The sequence below is a fragment of the Chanodichthys erythropterus genome, chromosome 3 (assembly GCF_024489055.1).
Source record: "Chanodichthys erythropterus isolate Z2021 chromosome 3, ASM2448905v1, whole genome shotgun sequence".
NCBI lineage: Eukaryota > Metazoa > Chordata > Actinopteri > Cypriniformes > Xenocyprididae > Chanodichthys > Chanodichthys erythropterus.
Genome location: NC_090223.1, coordinates 22499208 through 22523115, shown reverse-complemented (window position 1 = coordinate 22523115; position 23908 = coordinate 22499208). Strand labels below are relative to the sequence as shown.

The 23908-nt window shown below is 36.9% G+C and overlaps 2 protein-coding genes across 3 annotated transcripts; one reads left to right on the top strand and one right to left on the bottom strand.

Annotated features, from left to right (window-relative positions):
• The first annotated feature begins 47 nt into the window (after positions 1-47).
• Positions 48-6498, top strand: rsad1 (radical S-adenosyl methionine domain containing 1). Of its 2 annotated transcripts, none has more exons than XM_067371907.1 (9): positions 48-238; positions 340-473; positions 1818-2022; positions 2106-2471; positions 2682-2745; positions 5352-5499; positions 5586-5640; positions 5858-5961; positions 6068-6498. In XM_067371907.1, the coding sequence occupies exons 1-9, from the start codon at positions 104-106 to the stop codon at positions 6237-6239; spliced, it is 1383 nt and encodes a 460-aa protein (XP_067228008.1). In that variant the 5' UTR covers positions 48-103; the 3' UTR covers positions 6240-6498. The 2 variants fall into 2 exon arrangements, with proteins under 2 accessions (XP_067228008.1, XP_067228016.1); XM_067371915.1 differs by having other exon boundaries at positions 140-242.
• Positions 6499-9814: 3316 nt separating this feature from the next.
• Positions 9815-11136, bottom strand: rasd2a (RASD family member 2a). Its single transcript, XM_067371897.1, has 2 exons — positions 10536-11136; positions 9815-10449 (listed from the first exon to the last, which is right to left on the bottom strand). Exons 1-2 carry the CDS (start codon positions 11077-11079, stop codon positions 9941-9943), a joined length of 1053 nt encoding a protein of 350 aa, XP_067227998.1. The 5' UTR covers positions 11080-11136; the 3' UTR covers positions 9815-9940.
• Between the last annotated feature and the right edge of the window lie 12772 nt (positions 11137-23908).

The following is a 23908-nucleotide window of genomic DNA, read 5'->3' as shown; positions in this document are numbered from 1 at the left end:
AGAGCGTTGTGACGCAGTGTGGGTTGTTGCATGGAAATAGCGCCGTGCAGAAACCATGGCAGAAGCAGCACCATACATGAAAGTATAACTTGACTAGTACAGTATGTCGAGACGAGCATTACTCAAACAACATCAGGCTCTGCAGTGTTTGGGCGCGGCGGTCGGTTCTGTTCCGCTGAGATCTATCGCTACTCACAGGCTGCCTCCTCACGCAGATGAAGCGTCACTTTATGTCCACGTGAGTGAGTCATGTCAAAATCTGAGTGTTAAAGCCAGCCACTGGCAACTATATAGAAGGGAAATGTGGCCTATTATATCTGTATTTCTCCTTTTCTGCAGTGGCCATATTGCCTAAAAAGATGCTCTTACTGCAACTTCAACAAGTATATTCCTCGGAGTCAAAACCACACGGTCATGACAGAATGTCTGCAGAAAGAGACGCAAACCTTACTGCAACTCAGTCAAGTCTCCCGGTCAGTAAACAGAGATTCCACTAGTGAAAAACTAAAGATTTACTTTTGAAACAATATACGTGTGAACTAAATGTCATGTTTTCGGACACAATTGCATGTTATTTGCAATTAAATTGAAATGTATAGTTTGCATTTAAATTAAATGCAATTTGCAATTAGCAACTCTAGAGTGCCAAAAATAAGAATTCAGTCCTCATTTACTCACTCTTAAAGGATTAGTTCACTTTCAAAATAAATGTTCCTGATAATTTACTCACCCCCATGTCATCCAAGATGTTCATGTCTTTCTTTCTTCAGTCCAAAAGAAATTAAGGTTTTTGATGAAAACATTCCAGGATATTTCTCCATTATAGTGGACTTCAGTGTCCTCCAAATGGTTGAAGTTCAAAATTACAGATTACAGTGATCCCAGACGAGAAATAAGGGTCTTATCTAGAGAAACCATCGCTCATTTGTTTTAACCATAAATGCTCATCTTGAACTAGCTCTCTTCTTCTTCTTCTCTATTAGAATTCCAGCAGTGTAGACACTGTTAAGTGTATTACTGCCCTCCACTGGTCAAAGTTTGAACTAAATGTTCATATACAATATTCTAGTGCAAGTATATAACAATTAGTTCAAACTTTAACCTGTGGAGGGCAGTAATACACTTAGCAGTGTCTACACTGCTGGAATTCTAATAGAGGAGAAGAAGAAGAGAGCTAGTTCAAGATGAGCATTTATGGTTAAAATGTATATAATTTATTATTTAGTTTTTTTTTTAAAGAAAATTACTGATCGTTTCGCTAGATAAGACCCTTATCCCTTGTCTGGTGTCGTTTAAAGCACTTTGAAGCTGCACTGAAACTGTAATTTTGACCTTTAACCGTTTGGAGGCCATTGAAGTCCACTATATGGAGAAAAATCCTGGAATGTTTTCATCAAAAACTTTAATTTCTTTTCGACTGAATAAAAAAGATAGACATGAACATCTTTGATGACATGGGGGTGAGTAAATTATCAGGACATTTTAATTTGAAAGTGAACTAATCCTTTAAATTGTTTTAAAACTGTATGAGTTTCTTTCTTCTGTTGAACACAGAAGAAAATATTTTGAAGAATGTCTGAAACCAAACAGTTGATGGACCCCATTGACTTCCATAGTATGTTTTTTCCTCCATACTATAGAAGTCAGTGGGGACTAGAACTGTATGGTTACCCATATTCTTCAAAATATCTTCTTTTGTGCTCAACAGATGAAAGAAACTCATACGGGTGTAGAACAACTTGAGGGTGAGTAAATAAGGACTGAATTTTAATTTTTGGGTGAACTATCCCTTTAATTTATGCTGTACTGTTCCCTAGGATCAGCTCAGTGTTTTTTGGAGGAGGAACACCTAGCTTGGCTCAGCCCTCCACAATCGCTGCTGTCTTGGAGACAGTTTCCAAAAACGCCCATCTCTCAGATGATGCAGAGGTCACCCTGGAAGTGAATCCTACACCTGCTGGAAAAGCTAGTCTGAAGGACTTCATGTTAGCAGGAGTTAACCGGTTTTCTATAGGAATTCAGGTGCACTGCATACACACATCCCCACAATCTGTCAGATGTTATGTAGCTCAAAGTCTCCATAGATCTAATGCTATTTTCCACAGTCACTGAATGACGATCACCTGAAGATACTAGGGAGAGATCACAATTCCCAGCATGCTCTCCAGACAGTGTCAGAGGCCAAGACGCTTTGTCCTGGACGTGTGTCAGTGGATGTCATGTTTGCTCTTCCAGGCCAAAGTGTAAAGTCATGGGAGAGTGAGCTGGAGAAATTGCGGCCGGTTTGTGATGATCACGTTTCACTGTATCAGCTGACTTTGGAAAGGGGCACCCAGCTTTTTAAACAGGTTGAAAGCGGGGAGCTCAGCATGCCTGGTGACGATGTCACTGCTGTCATGTACCATTCGGCACGCAGACACTTGGAGAAGGCTGGGTTTTTCCAGTATGAGGTGTCCAACTTTGCCAAAAATGTGAGTTATAATTTCTTATATTCTATTACTTTATAAGCTGTAAAAAGTATCAAAATAAGAATTAGCACTAGCAACAGTGTTTGGTTCCCACAAATAAAATGTAATCCACTGCAAGTCGCTTTAGATAAATTGCCTCCCAAATGAATGAATGCTACATTATATAATTGTTTGAAATGTGATCATGGTTTATTGATTATGTGCTCATTGTAGAACGCTGTCAGTGAACACAATATTGGGTACTGGAGGGGACATCAGTACATCGGTGTAGGCCCAGGTACATTCATGCACATATACTACTCTTCAAACATTTGGGGTTAGCAAGAATATATTAAAATATATAGCAGCACAATGGTTTTCCACATTGATAATCAGGGTAGCCCTTTAGTTTAGGGTCCAATTCTCACTATTAATTAGTTGGTTATTAGCATGCATATTACTAGGATATTGGTTGTTTATCAGTACTTATAAAGCACATATTAATACCTTATTCTGCATAACCAAATTCTACATCCCTTAATCCTACCCAATACTTAAATTAACAACTACCTTACTAATAGGGCTGGGCGATATATCGCATGCAATTGTCATGCGCATTTCGTCTTAATAACTATTAATAAGCAGTAATTAGGAGTTTATTGCGGTAAAAGTCGTAGTGAGATTTGGAACCTAAAATGTGACCATAATCAGAAATGTTTCTTGAGCATCAAATCATCATATTAGAATGATTTCTAAAGGTTCATGTGACACTGAAGACTGGAGTAATGATGCTGAAAATTATATTATAAATATATTTTAACATATGTTCAAATGGAAAACTGTTATTTTAAAGCTGCAGTTCGTGATTTTTCCTCTTTGCCGCCATCTCTTGTTTGAAACCTGCAATTGCAGTCATATGCGGAACAGTTATCTGTACGTGGGTTATCAGCTCGTCAGCGCAGATGAATCTAATGCTTGCTGTCAGTCACCGCACCGGTGTGGATACTGAACTTCAGAATCACAGATTCTACGTCTTGAAAGTATGACCAATATAAGAATTTTCATTGGAAGATATCATCTGAACAAGTAACATTTCTTCCACTTTTGTTCTGACCAACTGAGGAAAAAAGCATTAGGCCTACAATAAATCACGCTGCCAATGATGATTAAATCTAACGATCGCTAAGCTCGGATCACGTCAAACCATGCAAATTATTATTACTGTTATACTTTGTTCTCAAATCGTTAATGTTAACAACATCAGCATTACTATGACTATGTGTATATTAGCGTTACCTGTAGATTTCAATTTCTGTAGCCACTCCACAGTCCAAAGTCTTTTGCTTTTTGACTAAAGGTGAATCTTCAGTTGTCACTGATGACTGTCATTTGGACCTTTCTGGATTACAATCCACCATCAAAATGATAAGTTTAAAGGTGCCCTAGAATTAAAAATTGAATTTATCTTGGCATAGTTGAATAACAAGAGTTCAGTACATGGAAATGACATACAGTGAGTCTCAAACTCCATTGTTTCCTCCTTCTTATATAAATCTCATTTGTTTAAAAACCCTCCGAAGAACAGGCGAATCTCAACATAATACCTATTGTTACGTAACAGTCGGGATCATTAATATACACCCCCAATATTTGCATATGCCAGTCCATGTCCAAGGCATTACACAAGGGCAGCCAGTATTAACGTCTGGATCTGTGCACAGCTGAATCATCAGACTAGGTAAGCAAGCAAGAACAATAGTGAAAAATAGCAGATGGAACAATAATAAATGACATGATCCATGATAACATATTTTTAGTGATATTTGTGAATTGTCTTTCTAAATGTTTTGTTAGCATGTTGCTAATGTACTGTTAAATGTGGTTAAAGTTACCATCGTTTCTTACTGTATTCACGGAGACAAGAGCCGTCGCTATTTTCATTTTTAAACACTTGCAGTCTGTATAATTCATAAACACAACTTCATTCGTTATAAATCTCTCCAACAGTGTTTAATGTTAGCTTTAGCCACGGATCACTATCAAACTCATTCAGAATCGAATGTAAACATCCAAATAAACACTATACTTGCGCGATTAGACATGCTGCATGACGAACACTTTGTAAAGATCCATTTTGTGTGAACTTTATTTATGCTGTTCAAGGCAAGCGCGAGCTCTGAGGGTGGGGAGCACGAGGAATTAAAGGGGCCGCAGCCTGAATCGGCGCATATTTAATGATGCCCCAAAATAGGCAGTTATAAAAATGAATAAAAAAAATCTATGGGGTATTTTGAGCTGAAACTTCACAGACACATTCAGGGGACACCTTAGACTTGTATTACATCTTTTGAAAACACGTTCTACGGCACCTTTAATTATTTCAGCTGCTGTGAGAACAAGCTATAAATGATTTGCTACCAGCAGCATCTTCACATGATAAAACCGATTAGCCTGGACTCCTTCCTTTCGGTTTACGGACATGACGTAATGACGCACAGATGAACTGCTGCATGCTCAAATTTCCCGCGGAAATCCACCAGGTCGCTCTTATTATAAAACATTATTACAAGCTTAACGTTGTGAATCAAGCTAAGATAATTTTGAACACTGGCTGGTTATGTACTTGCTCAAAAATTGATTTTGGATCATTTTTAACAAAAAAAAGTTACGGACTGCAGCTTTAAATTGTAATAATATTTCACAATATCACTGTTTTTACTGTTTTTTTGTTTTGTTTTGTTTTTTATCAATTAAATGACAAATAAATTATCATAAATTATCATAATAAAAAAAAATAACCAACCCAAACTTTTGAACATTAATGTACAAACTATGATGAACTAATCTTACAAAAACACTCAACATTCTTTAACACACAAGTAAGATTTCGTTGTTATCTGTTAGGGGCTCATGGGCGCTTTGTGCCGCGTGCTGTGGGAGGAGCTCAGAGGGAAGCACGAACCCAGACTTTAGAACCAGATGTTTGGATACGGGAGGTTCAGCATCATGGTCACGGGACACGCCGTCGAATACAGCTTGACCACCGTGGCCTGTAAGTGTATATGGCATGTAGTCCACACACAACAATTGCACAGTCTGTCGCTGAGTTATTGAATCCGATCGTAATTGTATCTGCAGGCTAGAGGAGGTTTTGGTCATGGGTCTGCGGATGAATGAAGGAATCTCCCAGCAGGTAAAATGGACCACTTCTTAACACATCTTAGGGTTTACAAATCCAGGTCACATTTCAATTATGTTTTGTTTGTTTGTTTTTATTATTTATACATCATGTTAGTATGTTACGGTATGTTTAAACTGTAATGCAGTAAAAAAGAAAGCCGTAATGTTTCTAAAAATGCTGTACTGACCAATCCAATGATTTTTTTTCTTTTGCTTATGAAATGGTGTAGCACTGGGAGTTATTCAGCCCAGAGGCTGACCTCCAACAAATATTTGGGATGTCAGAAAACATTCAGGAATTGCAAGCAGGGGGGCTTCTAATATTTAATGACAGGTAATGTTTATGGCTTAGAAACTTTTATTTTTTAAGTAACCCAAGAGTGATGGTACATTTTCACTTATACATCAATTCCCTACTGATGCTTAACTTTATTTTTTAGGGGTTTGCGATGTTCTTGGAAAGGATTAGCATTGCTGGACAGCATCTTACCCACAATGCTGCTAGAATTAGAGATGTTTTTCCAAAGCAAGGGGTATCAGGAGGATGCAGAACAGCTGCAGAAACACAGACATTCAGAGACACAGATGACCGTTTACATCAGAGACACATGAGACCGAGATAATAGGTAATAAGGTAAACATGAAACAAATGCATCCATGTGGAGAAGTGTTTACTCTTGAAGAAGGAAAAGGGGTCAATGACATGACACATTTTTTTCCCTATCTATTAATTTATTCACAAATACAGGACATTAAAAAGCATTGCATACATGCAATGGCTTAAATGCACCTTAAATGTGAACATGTTTTTAATTTCTGAATTAAAATGCAATGTAATATTTTAGGAGGTTTGGGGTGCATAAAGTAAAAGACAGGATGATATTATCTTTATATATTTAAGAAAACTAATTAAATTCTATATTTTCTAAATGTCTCATTGTAAACAATTATTCCGTAAATATGTTTCATATTTTAAATTAAGCAATTCCCCTTTTACAACATGTAATATAAGTCTCTGGTGTCCCCAGAATGTATCTCAAGTTTCAGCTCAAAATACCCCACAGATCATTTATTCTAGCTTGTCAAATTTGCCCTATTTGGGTGTGAGCAAAAACACGCCATTTTTGTGTGTCCCTTTAAATGCAAATGAGCTGCTGAGGACGGAGCTTCAACAGCTCGCGATTCAGTTGCTCAACAACAACAAAGCTGGACAATCTCACGCAGACAAAATGAGGATTGTCAGTAACGGTGTTCAGCCTTACATTGTTCAAACCGGAGAGACTCAGGAAGAAGCTACAACATTTACAATGAAACTGGACGTTTCTGAATGGTTAGTAGATAAATTTATGTAGTTGCTGTGTTGATTCAACTCATCGACCAGCATGTGTCGTCATGTTAATCTTTTGTGTAAATCCAGCGTTAAATTGACCCTCGTTTGTGAAGCATTCTGGCGTAAAATGACGGCATGGTAACAACACTCTACTACAACAACTCTTCTTCTTCTCTAAAGCAGCCCAACATGTCCTCACTGCCTTTTTTGAGTGTTCTCGAGGGCAGGGTTTATGTACATTTTAGGGTTAGCAATGTCACTAACCCGGGATAAAGCTCGTTGTAGTCCCTACCAGCCTTGTCATAGTCCTTATACAATTAAATTCTTTAAAAGAAAATATCTCCCTTTGCTTTGAACTTTCGGAATTTAAAAATTTAATCAAGATGTCATAACTGGATTTTCCATTGAAAATGACAAACTTTTCTCTGGTGACATATGCAGGACTTCTCCAATCGTTTAGTCTGCCTAAACCCCACCCACATCTCAAAATCCAATCAACAACAGATACATAGAACCAGTTCCCAACTTCCAATATTTGTACTTGCCATTGTGTAGCATTTACTACAGTAAAGTTGACAGAGTGAATCAGGCAGTCCAAGCGTATACTAAATGAAGCAAGAGTAGAGTTACATTCAAGCTATTATAAGGCATGAAAAAATGATTTTCACAGGAAAAAACAAACTTAAATATGTCATTCTGGTTATCAAAGATGAGTTTTAAGGGATAAAAATATTGATTGCAGGGGGATTACTTTTTACATTAAAAATATATTGAAAACTTTAAAAAAAAAATGATTAAGATGTGTACACACATGTATATTCAATGTGTAAGGAAAACTTTATTTTTAGCTGATGGTTACACCACATGACATTTTTAGACTCATGAATTTTCATTTTCAAAAAAACATAAGAAACCAACATCTATATGTTACACAGTGCACATTTCTATAACCTGGCATGTGTCTTTAACAAGATTTTAAAAATATTTTTCTTTTTGTGAACGTATTGACTCATATGAGGTTTGTCTTACTACTCTGATCTATGAAATCTGATGTGATTGTATCCTGTGGGCTTTATTATCTTGAGTGGTATTCGATTTGGCTTAGAACTGATTTCTTATTGCATCTGCCATTTGAAGTTACTCCTCTCCAATCCACCCACATGCTCAGTCATAGAGAAGGTCACCAAAGAATCGTGAATTATTCATGATGTTACTCCCTACTTACTGAACTTATTTCACGTAGAAGCACAATTAAAATACAGTAGTCAACATTTCAAGTGGATCAAAACCTTTCATCAAGGTTGTCCTAAAACCTTCTTCTTAGGTCAACTTGGTTCTTATGACAACTTTGATTAACTTTTTTGATCCACTTCAGATGTTGACTACTGTATATTTTCTTACTCCACCTTATATGACAGCTCGTTGTCATTTTAAAAGTTAGCAATGTAGTCGAGACATTATAATATAGTAGCAAAATGCTTTGCTTTCATCAAGGCTGTTCATAACTTTCACTAGCAGTCCGCTGTCCATGGTACTGAGCGCCGTCTGCGTAACGCTAAACAAATGATTGTGCAAATATAAATGTTAAACGTCAGAACTATGCTTGTTTGTTTTATTGTCAATGTAGGTTGCTGTTTCTTTGTTGGCATATTCATCACTGCATTCATGAATATTCAGAGTCGAACGGGGTTTTATTTCTTTCTGCATCGTGTTGTGTAATGTCTATTATACAAAGGGTGATTGTATTGTCAGGGATTCACACATATGAGTGCGTTGGCGCGTTTTCTTACTAATGTGAGAGAATTTCACACCAGCACAACGATGATGACTCAAGCCACTGCAGACGATGAGGAGCAATTCTTCACCACCCACAACTTTCTTCCCGTTGTTCATCCATAAATGGACATATTGTGAGGTTTCACCTTAAAGCAGAGGCGTGGATACTGCTGCAAAGGTGAGGTGAGCTCGGGGACACGTTATAAATATGTACAGGATTGCTCATGAATATTAATTAGGTGACGTTACATTTTCTCGTTTGTCACCCGATTGGCTGAAAAGAACGGATACGTTGTTTGCAGTGACTGAGGAAAACACGACGCAGTATTTCTTGAGCACGATTTTATTGTTGTCTGTTATACAAGACAAAGTGGAAACACATTTGAGGTAATGGATTCGTATTCATTTTTGAGAATAAACAGTGCGACACTGCGTCTTTTATTATTGTCAGTAGTATAAGAAACATGGAAACAAATGTGAGGTAAAATACCCTCAATATAAAGAAATACATACATACACATGCATACTCGCTTATATAACAACATTTCCTAATAGGAAAATACATGCGTTAGTATCTGCGTTTTGAAACTGGTCCAAACTAGTTATGAACTGCACTGAAAAAGTGGTAACTACGGTTTTAATCAAGTCAAAATATTATTAACACCATTGAATCAACATGAACACGTTGACGTATACCAGCAAAACTCAGTGTAAAGTTTAAATTTTGGTAGAAAATGCTATTTAAGGTAATTGCAGGTTACCACGTTTTTTGTTTTTTTTTTCTTTTTTTTTTCACTCTTAAAAAGTTACAAAAGAGCTTTTTTTTTTTTTTTTTTTTTTTTGCACTGCAAGGAACCATTTTTAGTTTTCCTTTCAGTGAACTGTTCTTAAAAGAACCATTCTTTTAGTGTGAGGAACATTTTGTGAAAGATTCCATTTTAAACGTTCTACATGGAACCCTAAAGAACCTTTATTTTTAAGAGTGTAGTTGTTTTTTTGCTGGCCTTCCAGTTTACACCAGCTAATGACCAGTTTAGACCAGTTATACCATCTTAAGCCTGATTTTCCAGCAGGGTTTTAAAGACATTTCACAAATACATTATAATCTGTCCTCTGGTCCAGCCAGGGACTTGTAGAATTTAATAATTCTTACATAGCTGAATAATTATTATTCATGGGTTTGAAACAGAGTCCCTAACGTTACTCTTTACTGTATTTGGCACCTTTCAATAGGTGTACATCTTTTAGGGGTGGTCGGCCCCATCACGCGCCTCAGATCGCTACTGAAACTCGGTCTACGCGCGAGCGGTTGCACCGCACCACACGGCTCATTCATGGATCTTTTGTTTCTCTTTCTGCTGCTGAGCGCTTGATAAGTGTGTATTGAGATGTCTCGATGGAGAGAGGGTCTGGTTTCTGTGGGGAGCCCTCCCAGCACCGCCAGGGCTTCGAACATCTCCTCCAGGTTGGTGGAGTCTTTAGCAGACACCTCAAAAAAGACACTGTCCTCCCCAAGAGACTGGCTGATATCTGAGTGTTGCACAGCTCTTGAGGAGTTTAAGTCAGTTTTATTGCCACAGATTATAATTGGAAGCTGTCTGTTTTCTTTGGACTTGGCCAGCTTGGATTTGGCAGTGAAAATCTCCTCGCGTAAGGAGCAGACCTCAGTGAAAGACTTTCTGTCGGTCACGCTGAACACCAGCAGGAATATATCGCCTGTTGAGGACATAAAGCACAATAAATTAGAACTTTGTAAATCATGGACACTATTAAACGATTGAAAAAACGGTGCACACACTGACCTGTCAGAATAGACAGTCTTCGTCTGGCAGGGAAGTCTCTCTCTTTGGACGCGTCCAGGATATCCAGCTGGTATCTCTCTCCTCGGATGTGGTACAGTTTGCTGTGAAAGTCTTCGGTCGTTGGCTCGTAATGTTCCTCAAATCCATCATCGCCGAGGAAACGGCGTATAACCGCCGTTTTTCCCACCCGGGGCGCGCCGAGCACAACTATGCGCCTGTAATGACTGGGTTTTACGCTGACCAGATCGTCGTGTTTACTCTCATATCTCATATACTTTGTTTTATGGAGCTGAGAAGCGGAGAAGGGGTCCAGAGATCTCCGTGGATTGCGTTCAGACGACGAGGGTCGCTTTCCAGTGCTGGAGGAGCGCACCACTCGTGCCTTTGGCTCTGGATGTCTCCAATGCGATGCGCACGGCAAATGCATATCAACTGTTGCGGTGCCTACGGGATGATAGCTGCAACAGGAGAGCGTCGCGGTGCTACCAACTGAAAGAAGAGCTTTATCAGTTGTGTTCACCTCCATGCTCCTGGCTGGTATCATCCAGAATGACTGGTTCTGTGCTCTCGGTGCAGTGATTTGTACGCGCTCCCCGCAATGCTTTTTATATGCTGATGATGGATGGGAGGTCTCGTGTGGTGCGTCATTCAACGCGTACTGGGAATTGGTTTCTTCTGGTGAATCTGAACAATTCTGCTGCCTATTTAAGGTATTGCTTACTGCAGTGTTACTTGGATCTGAGCCATTCTTATGTAGAGCTGCAGATTCTCGAAGTATTGTCAGTTAAATGTAACTACTTAAAACCTGCTTGTATCATTACTGAAGAAGTCAAACGCTTTCCAGCTTAATTTGGATTGAAACACGCTTCAAAAGCATAAGTATTGTCATAAATAATCATGAAGTAAAAAGCTTGCAATATGATTGTGAGATATTGCCTTTATAATTAAAAATAAAAACAGTTAATGAAGAGCAATTACTATTCAGAAGTTTAGGTTAGATTTTTGAAAGAAGATTCTTATGCCAACGACTGCATTTATAAGCTCTAAAATAATGTAAAAACAGTAATATTTCTAAATATATATTTTTTAAATTTTACCTTAATATATTCCACTTTAATATATTTTAAAATTTAATCTATCCCGTGATCAAAGCTGAATTTTCAGCATAATTACTCAATGCTTTCCAATCGCTCTCGCGGTACTTTGATGTCATACGCCGATCGGTGCTGCGCAGCACCGCTGCATCTTGAACAAGCCTATTTCTGAAGGATCAGAAATATGAATGTGCTGCTTCATAGTTTTGTAAAAACTGTTTTTTTTTCCCTAATAACACAAGACAGAGCTTTTTTTATTATTAAAAAACAAACAATCAATCAAGAAAAAAGTATTGCAAAAGTAACATACCAAATTACTTTCTATTAAAAGTAACTAACACAATTAGTTACTTTTTTAAGGAGTAACTGTTACATTTGGTTTTGGTTCACATTTATGTTTTCATGTTCATGTTTTCAGGTCTTTTATTTTGTAGTCATGTTTCCTGTTTCTCATGTGATCCTGTCATGTGCTTCCCCTGTTCATGTGCCTCGTTCTGATTGGTTCCCTCGTCTATGTGTCATGTTCTCATTGGTTCACTGTTTTCAGGTGTGTCTTGTTTAGTCATTAGTCTTGTTCGACTTCATGCAAAAGCAAAAGCAATGCATTCTGGTTAAAAAATTTGTCTGACTTTGACTGGCGCTACAGCCGCCTTATGGTCACATGTGCCATCAAAGTACCGCAAGAGTAAAACGAGACCAGCGCCTATGTCAGGCTCTGCTCAAAATTGGCTGCGAAAGCCTTGATACAAAAATTGCGTGGTCTGCCATGAATGATGTTAGTTCAGCACACTACAGAAAGCACGAAGTGTCCGACCTGACGGCCGTCTCTGTACTCCTCCCCCGCCTGCAACCGGCAGATCTTGCCAGCCCGTGGCAGGCTAGTGTAGTTCATCTTGAACAAGCCTTATGTGTATAAATAGCCCTCATGTTTCCATTGTCTCTTGTCTAGCTTTGTTTCATGTCAGTGAGTTTGTTTTGTTCATGTTTCTAGTCTATTATTCAAGTATTTTGTATTGATTTCATGTTCACGTTAATAAACTGCTCATGGGTTCACTTATACTTGCCTGCAATGGATGTGTGACAGTAACGTAATATTGTAATGCAATACTTTTAAAGGGTTAGTTCACCCAAAAATAGAAATTATGTCATTTATTACTCACCCTCATGTCGTTCCACACCCGTAAGACCTTCGTTCATCTTCAGAACACAAATTAAGATATTTTTTGATGAAATCTGATGGCTCAGTGAGGCCTCCATTGACAGCAATGTCACTGAACCTCTCAAGATCCAGAAAGCTACTAAAGACATCTTTAAAACAGTTCATGTGATTACAGTGGTTCAACCTTAATATTATAAAGCAACGGGAATACTTTTTGTGCGCCAAAAGAACAAAATAACGACTTTTCAACAATATCTTCTAGTGATGGGCGATTTCAAAACACTGCTTCATGAAGCTTCAAAGCTTTACAAATCTTTTGTTTCGAATCAGTGGTTTGGATCACGTAAACGAAGCCTTGTCTTCTGAAATCACGTGACTTTGGCACTCCGAACCACGGAACAATTTGATTCGAAACAAAAGATTGGTAAAGCTTCGAAGCGGTCTTTTGAAATCACTAGATATTGTTGGAAAGGCATTATTTTGTTTTTTTCGCACACAAAAAATATTCTCGTCGCTTCATAAGGTTGAACCAATGAACTCACATGAACTGTTTTAAATATGTTTTGAGTACCTTTATGGATTCTGAAAGGTTCAGTGACATTGCTGGCAATAGAAGCCTAACTGAGCCATCAGATTTCATCAAAAATATCTTAATTTGTGTTCTGAAGATGAACTGGTCTCACTGGTGTGGAACGACATGAGGGTGAGTAATTAATGACTGAATCTTAATTTTTGGGTGAACTAACCCTTTAATTATCTTTCCCCAACACTGGTTATAAATATCTTTACTGTCACTTTTGTTCAATTTAATATGTCCTTTCTAAATAAAAAGTAGCTCCCTGAATAAAAGTAGCCCCCCCAATCTTTTGACTGGAAGTCATTGAAAAAAATGGCCAGTCTACTAATGAATGTAGTTCCAAATAAACCAAGCTTTGGAAAACACAGTCTAAAAGTTCACATACTCTGGTCTGAAATCTCATGAGCAGATAGTGATATAGACAGTTAAAAGTCCCAGTGCTGTTGTGCTAAATATCAGCACTCTTATAACACTGCTCAACCAATCAAACACATGGACCTGAACCAATTGTAGTATAATGATGTTTTTTAAAAGTCTACAATGATGTTCTTTCAGCTTTCAGTTTGATGTGATGTATAGCGGCGTGAGTAGCATGTGGGTGGCAACATTTTAGTTTATTTCCCTCAGTCGTCCGGATAATTGTGGGGTTGCTAATTGACTGACTTTTCCAGCTACAAATTGCATAATTATTGAACACAAGCTTTTTTTTCAATTACTCAATGATTTTCCAATGGAAAGCCCGTGTTATTTGTGTGGGCACACGGAAACATTTGGTCAAAGAGGTGAAGGTTTATCGGCGTCTGTTTTTGTGTGTCTAGATGAGACGGGTACCTCGGGAATTACATCTATATGAATGATTTCGCATTCCATTAATCACTGTCTGTGTAATTATGTTGATGGCTCTCTTTTAATAGAAATAGAATAACAACTGACATTAATAGCACAATGTAACTATACAAAGCGTCACGACAATCATAACAATAATCTACATAGATATATGATCACAACCACGATTCTCTCTTACAGCTGACTTTGGATTGATTAGAGATCGACACTTGTGAAAAAGAACTTTAGCAAACTTCAGAAAAGTACTTATTATGGAAATAATATACTTTAAAGGAATATTCTTATGTGTGAACTGAATGTAATGCTTTCAGACACTTAATTGCATGTTATATTTACAGTTAAATTAATATGTATTACAGTTATAAAATTATTTGAACACCTTTGTTGTATGTTCCCGGGGCAGGGTTTATGTAAATTTTAGGGTTAGTGATGAAACTAACCTGGGAAGTAGCTCGTTGTAGTCCCTACCAGCTGTTTGTTGTAGTCCTTAAACAGCGATTTCTATAAAATAAAATATCTCCCTTTGCATTGAACTTTGAGCGTCGTAACTTTGCAGATTTTGTTTATGCTCAAACGGCAACATTACACACTAACTAAAGTTAAAAAAGTGAAATTATAATCAACCACCCCTTTAAAATAAACATTTAATTTGACATCATTACAAAATGCACTTTTTAAAAGTGTACTTAAGTGTGTTAAGAAACATAGTCATGAAAATGGTCTTTTATTTAATAATAATCTATCAAGAAGTGCAGTTTTAAGATTTGAAGTACACTAAAAGAGCAAATTCAGTACAATCAAGTGCACTTCTTAAGTGCATAGTCAGTTACATTCAACAATGTGTACAGTAAAAAACACTGTATTACAGAATGAGAATCTAATAGGAATTAACAGAACAATGGGATTAACAGAAATGGAACTGTCTCAAAAAAAAATGTAATAATGCAAAACATTTTAATACTATTTTGAGGAGGAATAATACCATTTTCAAGAAATATCAAGAACATTCTGGCTATTATTAGAGCATGTCAGCACATCTGTATTGGGCAAAGCGTCCTTACTTAACAGAAGACAAATTCCCATCTTGTGCAGCATGAACACCTACATATCTAACAGTCTCAGGCAGCTCGACTTTATTCGATCAAGGCCACTCTGAATGCACTGAATCGGTGCATGGTGTGCTGTGGTTTTCTTTTACAGTACTTACCTTGGAGTGCTTGAGACTAAATGTTCTCTGCTGAGAATAAAATATACATCACCATGGCAACTGTGCACTTTATAACACTGGTTTCCAGACTCTATTTGATGAGCTGAGAACATGTCTTTGTGAGCCATCACAATATCACTCACTTCTCTATAAGGCTTCGTATTGAAAATCTATAATCCTGCTTTACATTGTGGTGAGATGTTATAAAGACTTAAAAAGCAAAATGAAGGCACGTCCAGCACGAATGTTTTTCTTCTTGAGCTGAATTCACTTATTTAAAGTAAAGTAGTAAATGTATTCACAGAACATAAAATGTAAAGTTACCATAGCCTAAAATGTTCCATCATTGAAAAAATTACCTATTTAAATTAAGTCCTAAAATATCTTAAATTGCGTCAGCTTGAAAAAGTTAGATGCAAATTGTTTCCTTTTATCACTTTCATCTGTTTTCTTTCTATACAAAATGTAGAAATTAAAGACTTTGCATGAACACTCGTGAGACAAAAAACATGCACAAAATACCTTAAAATGCCACTCACAGAACTGGAAAATGAAATGTGATGGTAGCAATCACCTAACATAGATTTAACATTTGTTTAACAATCAACATAATCTTTAAGATATGTAACTTTTTGTTCACAATTAACAAAATGTAAATAATAGGTCAATACATCTTTTTTCGTACCCTGATTCACTATGTTAAGCCTATTATAAGTGTTAATAGATCTTAACTGCATTACAGTTACATATCACTTCGCCAAAGGATTTTTGTTATTTTAAAGGTGCCATAGAATTCAAAATTGAATTTATCTTGGCATAGTTGAATAACAAGAGTTCAGTACATGGAAATGACATACAGTGAGTCTCAAACTCCATTGTTTCCTCCTTCTTATGTAAATTTGATTTGTTTAAAAGACCTCCGAAGAACAGGCGAATCTCAATATGTAACAGTCAAGAACATTAATATGTACGGCCCCAATATTTGCATATGCCAGCCCATGTTCAAGGCATTACACAAGGGCAGCCAGTATAATGTCTGGATGTGCACAGCTGAATCATCAGACTAGGTAAGCAAGCAAGAACAATAGTGAAAAATGGCAGATGGAGCAATAATAACTGACATGATCCCTGATAACATGATATTTTTAGTGATATTTGTACATTGTCTTTCTAAATGTTTTGTTAGCATGTTGCTAATGTACTGTTAAATGTGGTTAAAGTTACCATCGTTTATTACTGTATTCACGGAGACAGGACTGTCGTTATTTTCATTATTAAACACTTGCAGTCTGTATAATTAATAAACACAACTTCATTCTTTATAAATCTCTCCAACAGTGTGTAACGTTAGCTTTAGCCACGGAGCACAGCCTCAAACTCATTCAGAATCAAATGTAAACATCCAAATAAACACTGTATTTACGCGATTAGACATGCTGCATGACGAACACTTTGTAAAGATCCATTTTGAAGGTTATATTAGCTGTTTGAACTTTGTTTATGCTGTTAAAGGCAAGTGCAAGCTCGGGGGCAGGGAGCACGAGAATTTAAAGGGGCCACAGCCTGAATCGGCGCATATTTAATGATGCCCCAAAATAGGCAGTAAAAAAAAAAAAAAAAAGAATTTAATCTATGGGGTATTTTGAGCTGAAACTTCACAGACACATTCAGGGGACACCTTACACTTATATTACATCTTTTGAAAATGCATTCTACGGCACCTTTAATAGGTCTTACAGCCTACAACCGCAAAAGAAACAAAACCCACAACGACCAAGCAAATTAATATAGTAAACATCAAATTTTTGTCATGGTTTTTGCTGCAAAAATATGTTTTATTGTGTCCTGAAACCCCATACACACACTCTCTCTCACACTTGAATGCACATACACACAGTACGGACATACACTCGCACAGAAACGTGTTGTCAGCGCGGTTCTGAAGAATTAATCAGTAACATAGTATAGCAACTTAAAAGATACATGACATTTCTCACGAACGAGGTAATAACTGTGTGGTTCTTGAGGTATTTATACTTAAAGTTTCATTATTAGTAGAGACACTGCTGCTATGAGAGACTCAGGGAGGCTAATTTACTGCATTAATAACTGTATCTTCCAGTGCCTAAGAATAGACATCCCATGGCACTAAATGACTACAGACCCAGTGCACTAACCTCTCATTTAATGAAGGTTATGGAGAGACTGGCTTTTTTAGACCACTAGTGCATCCATCACTTGACCCTCTGCAGTTTGCTTATCAGCCCCGGGTGTGTGTGTGGAAGATGCAATTAAATATCTACTGCAGAAGGTATATTGTTTGTTGGACACATCTATTAGATTTTTCCAGTGTGTTTAATACCATACAGCCAATTTTGTTGAAGGCAAAACTGGAAGAAATGCAGGTAAATGCTTCCTTAGTCACTCCATGATTATCTGACGGGCAGGCCTCAGTTTGTGAGATTACAGCTGGGATGTGTGTCTGAATGACTGATGAGTAACATTGGGGCCCCCCAGGGAAGTGTGCCATCTCCCTTTCTGTTTACAATCTACACTGCGGACTTTAATTACAGTTCTGAGTCATGTCATCTGCAGAAATACTCGGATGACACAGCCATAGCAGGCTAGACTGTGTGGAGAAATGCCAGGAGGAGGAGTACAGACGTCTGGTTGACTGCTTTGTGAAATGGTGTGGGGAAAATCACTTACAGTTAAATGTGGCGAAGACAAAAGAAATTGTGGTAGATTTCAGCCGGAATAAGGCACCACCCACTCCAGTTTGCACTGGTGGGATTAATGTGGAACTTGTACGTATTTAGGTGTCGTGTTGAACAACAAGTTGGAGTGGTCTATAAATACGGAGGCTGTTTACAAGAAGGGCCTGAGTCGGCTATATTTCTTGAGGGAGCTCAGGTCTTTCAACGTGTGTAACAGGATACTCAAGAAGTTTTATCAGACTGTTGTTGCGAGTACTATCTTCTTTGCTGTGGTGTGTTGGGGTGCAGGAATCAAAGCAAAGGATGCCAACAGACTACGCAAACTCATCAAAAAGGCTGTCGTCGGCTCTGAGCTTGGTACTTTGGAGGATGTGGTTAGGGACAGAATGCTGGCAAAGTTGCTGGCGATTATGGACAATGATGTTCATCCCCTCCATAAAACTCTGGACAAACTCAAGAGTAGTTTTAGCAACAGGCTTATTCAGCCTCATTGCTTGAAGGAAATTGTTCCTATAGGAAATCGTTCCTAGTGCTATTAGACTATATAACTCATCTGTCTAGGATAGAACTGTGTTAGTTAATAGGTATGTAGTCACATGATATTCTAAGTGCTTATTGACTGTATTGAGCTGCCATGACAATTTAATTTCCCCTCTGGGATTAATAAAGTTTAAATCAATCAATCAACTGTATTATTCTGCTATCAAGGCTCAATCCTCCGTTACTAGTTCTGAAATGACGTTTTGGAATTAGCAACGGAGGCTTTGGATGAGATGCGAAAGAAATTAGTCCCACACACGAGTGTTTTAAGGACAAAAACCTGACAAATGTCTTGAAATACAACATCAGGAAAGTGTCTTTGAGGTGTGGTAACCGTAGTATAAGCGGAATAATTGACGACGGCCATTGAATTATAAGAAAATAATGCACACCCGAGGTGTAATGGCCACTTCGAATTTCGCCAAAAAAAAAAAAAAAAAATATATATATATATATATATATATATATATATATATATATATATATATATATATATATTTTTTTTCCTTCAGTGTAGGCTTAATAGAACTAAAAGGCATTAATCCAAATCACCTGCTGTTTTGGTGCTTTAAACAACAACAACAAAAAAAAACAGTATATTGTGACAAATCTTCTTTGAGATACTTTTGTTACTGAAAATACTTGCTTAATAATTTAAGAAATAATTCATTCTTACGCAAAGAGAATTTGTAACCGTGTATTATGTCAGTTACTAATGTAAGAATGCTGTTCTATTATGGAACTAATACAGTATTTTATGATTTAGCCTCAAAATAAACAAAAAATATTTGAGGTTGTTGTACAAACCAAGTGTTACCATGTGAGGGCAGCAAAGGCATGATGGGTTTAAGGCCAATTCATGTTTCCATATTTCCTCTCATGTTTGTCACAGGAAAAACATACATGTACATTGTCTGTTTGTATATTTCTAAAGTGAATTGTAAAAATACATGGATAAATAAATTTATTTGTATCTGGATGGAATAGCAGAAAGAAACACGTGTGTCCTGAGTTTATGAGTATGAGGAAAGAAAACAAAGAGTTTGGCCAGGAGTTTGTTTTCAATGGAAAAGAAGACTGGAATGGATTGACAGGATGAGATGTTATGCTATGTTAAACACAAAAATAAGGCCACTAAGCAACAATGTGAAAACAAAACATGAAAAGAAGTTCACCACGTGGAATGTGTATACAGTTTACTCAGGAAATGTTTTAATGGCACACCCAGATTTGCACTAATAACATCCCTGGTCTCATATGCGTCCATGTTATCTTAAAAGCATTAGGGACGAGATATGGCTTGAAACTTTTAAAATGTAATTTATTTCTTTGATGTAAAGCTGAAATTTCAGGATCGTTACTCTTCAGTGTCACATCCTTCAGAAAGCATTATAATATGCTGATTTGATTCTCAAGAAACATTTTTTTCTTCTTATATCAACATTTCTTATATCAATGTTCAAAACAGTTGTTTTGCCTAATATTTTTGTGGAAAACATTCTTTTTTTTTCAGGATTCTTAGATGAAAGCAAAAAGAAAAGCATTTATTTATTTGAAACATTTTAACGGGTATAACGCATTACTAGTAACGCACGTTACATAATCAGATTACTTTTTTCAAGTAACTGGTAACATTACTTTTAAAATTTACAACAAAATATCAGAGTTCCTTTTCAAATAAATAAGTAATGCAAGTTAGTTTGTTTTCCCATTTATTGACTCCCCATGTTGAGAGAAATCGGGAGTTATGCTGCCTTCACGTGCTCTCGGGATTATCTTAAATATGAGTTTCCTAGGTAAAAACTGCACATGAACGCCCTTCCAAATAACACAGATATAGGCTACTTTAAGTATTAAATCACACTTTATTAACCAATGTCTTTGCTTCTGACCTTTGATGATCCAATTCAACCATAAACAAAAATGACTTTAGGTATCACTTTTGCGTTTCATTTTTTGTTTTGATTGCTGAAGTAAGAGTGTTGAAATACCATCTCCTGTATCCTGTTCTTCTGCAGTCCAGCACAGCTGAAAGGTTTGATTGAGCTGCGCCCTCTACTGTACAGACGTCAATTTGCATTTCATTCAGCCTGAGGCTTATTCATTTCACTTTTGGTCTGAAAAGGCATTTACATTTGTCAAAAATAGAATTTTTTATTATTAAACAAACAAACAAGCAAGCAAGAAAGCCCAGCCCAGGTGAGCAAAAAGTAATGCAAAAGAAAGCGTAATGCATTACTTTCCATAAAAAGTAACTAAGTTTATGCAATTAGTTACTTTTTAGGGAATATTGCAATGCATTACTTTTTAAAGTAACTTTCCCCAAGACTGGTCACAGGTGGTTATGTTGATACATTCTAAGACTCTTATTTTGACATGGTTTGGCTCTTCTGTTTATTTTTATTTCATTGTTGGATATTGTGTGTTTAGATGGTCTGTGTTTAATTCTTCTGTTTTCTTCATCACCCATTGTTTAAAGTGCTGCAAAGATCCACTACTCAACTTTTCCTTGCAAAACGTGACAGCTGTCACTTATATGATAAATTTAATGCAAAAGTGTACCCTATTGTGGAAAGTGCCGAAAAGTAATGTGCTTCAGATTAAACTCTGTTTGTCTTCAGTCAGTCAAGGAGAAGAAATGAAATGATTTCTACTTTGGCAGCCGTTCTTCAGAATGTGATCCACCAGAAAAAGGAGAGTATCCGTTTGGCAAGAACAGAGCTGGTTTTTCCAGAAACACTTGCTTGGCCAAAACACTTGTCACAAGGAAGCTTTGCACAGGAATTCTCTAGTCTTTCACCTGCTTTCTTTCCTTCTTGCCATTTGTGCATTTATGATAAAGAGTCAGAATGTTTTAGTGATTCCCAACCAAGGGTATGTGCACTTGGAAAGATTTTTGTTTTTCCTTCAATAAAACCCATTAAACACACACACACACACACACACACACACACACACACACACACACACACACACACACACACACACACACACACACACACACACACACACACGTTTGCTTAGCTAAATGTGGACATTCCATAAACTTTTGTTGTTTTTATATACAACTCTAAATCACACCCTAACAGAACATTTTCTGCATTTTTACAACCAAAAACCTTTGTTATTTATTTATTTATTTACAAATGAGAACATCATCAAAAGGAGGTTTTCGGATGTTTTGTCAGATTTACTTTACTTTTGGTCACAAATTATCCTCAAAATATGGTTAAGGTAGGGACACACACACGCACGGTTTCATTTCTTTGTAGTTAAGGAAAAAAAAAATAATAGAATATAGGCCTTTATATGTGCAGTATAGTTAAAAGGTTTTGTACCCACAGTACCATTTTCTTTGTGACTTCAATAATAGTCTATAAATTATAACACTATAATAAGATCGCACATTGTAGTTTGGTGTCGATGAGTGTTATTGATGGGGCTGCAGGGGTACAGAAGACAAAAGAGGTTAGGAAACACATTTCTAGTCTGTGCCATTAAATCACACTTCACCCTTCTCTAGAAAATAATGAATAAATCATGAACATAAATGGTAGGTAGGTTTGTGGGAAGAGTCATAAGTAATTTAACACCAACCATCATTTGCACCTCCCTTTCATTTCCAATAGAGCACATTTCACAATTTCACATTTCTGGAATTATAGCCACAAATCACATGCTTGTTTTGAGACTCATTAGTTATTTTAGATATTGTAAGATTTTAAGAACATCCTGTGCCTGTTTTCTGTGTCTCTGTATCTCTGTCCAGCCAATACATCATGCTTAGAGAACATGTTACTTTTCTTAGAGTTGTGCACAACCCCTACTGATTGTATTAATGTGGAGTTGTCATTTTCACTTCCTATATTTTCAATATATAATTGGCTCTCATGGCCGAATAAACTTTGTATCTTGGTTGAACTGCACTCTCTGTGTCTGAGTCTTCAATTTGATACCAGCTTTTCTGTGCTAGATTGCTCAACCAGAAAAGATCTTCTCGAAATATTTGATCTCCAAATTATTTTATCTAACAGATATCCAGTTTAAAATGTGAAAGTAGCTATACTATAAATAGCTAGCTATTTAAACACATTAACCCTTTAACTGTTATTCCCCTTAAAGGATTAGTCTACTTTCAAATTAAATTTTCCTGATAATTTACTCACCCCCATGTCATCCAAGATGTTCATGTCTTTCTTTCGTCAGTCGAAACGAAATTAAAGTTTTTGATGAAAACATTCCAGGATTATTCTCCTTAAAGTCAAAATTACAGTTTCAGTGCAGCTTCAAAGGGCTTTAAACGATACCAGACGAGGAATAAGGGTCTTATCTAGAGAAACGATTGGTCATTTAAAAACAAAAAAAAATGTAAATGTATATGCTTTATAAACACAAATGATCGCCTTCCAATTGCTTCCACCAAAACCACACTTTCGTATTCTTTAAAAAGCCTACGCTGTATGTCCTACGCCTTTCCTATTCTACTTACGGAACAAACGCAGTGCCAGTTACATTTTTTCCGCAAGTTGAATAGGGAACGCGTAGGAAGTACAGTGTAAGCTTTTTGAAGAATACGGAAATGGGGTTTTGGAGGAAGCACTTGGAAGGCAATCATTTGTTTATATAAAGCATATACAGTTGTATTTTTTTAGAAAATGACCGATCGTTTCGCTAGATGAGACCCTTATTCCTCGTCTGGTATCATTTAAAGCCCCTTGAAGCTGCTTTTGACCTCCAACCGTTTGAAGGCCATTGAAGTCCACTATAAGGAGAATAATCCTGGAATGTTTTCATCAAATCTTTTCAACTGACGAAAGAAAGACATGAACATCTTGGATGACATGGGGGTGAGTAAATTATCAGGAAATTTTATTTGAAAGTGAACTAATCCTTTAAGAATAGATATGAAAATGCACCATCAAACTTAAATGGTTGTAATTATTGAATGCAGGCCTAGGTTGGTCGATCTTTTTATGAACACACATTTAGCAGATTGTTGCGAAAGTGAAAATGAAAATTACTCCAAGTTTTACTCACCCTCAAACCAGGTGTATATGACTTTCTTCTTTCTGATGAACACAATCAGAGTTATATTAATAAATATCCTGATGCATCCAAGCTTTATAATGGCAGTGAACAGGACCAATGAGTATGAAGTGCATCCATCCATCAAAAACATACTCTACACGGCTCTGGGGGGTTAATAAAGGCCTCCTGAAGCGAAGTGAAGCAT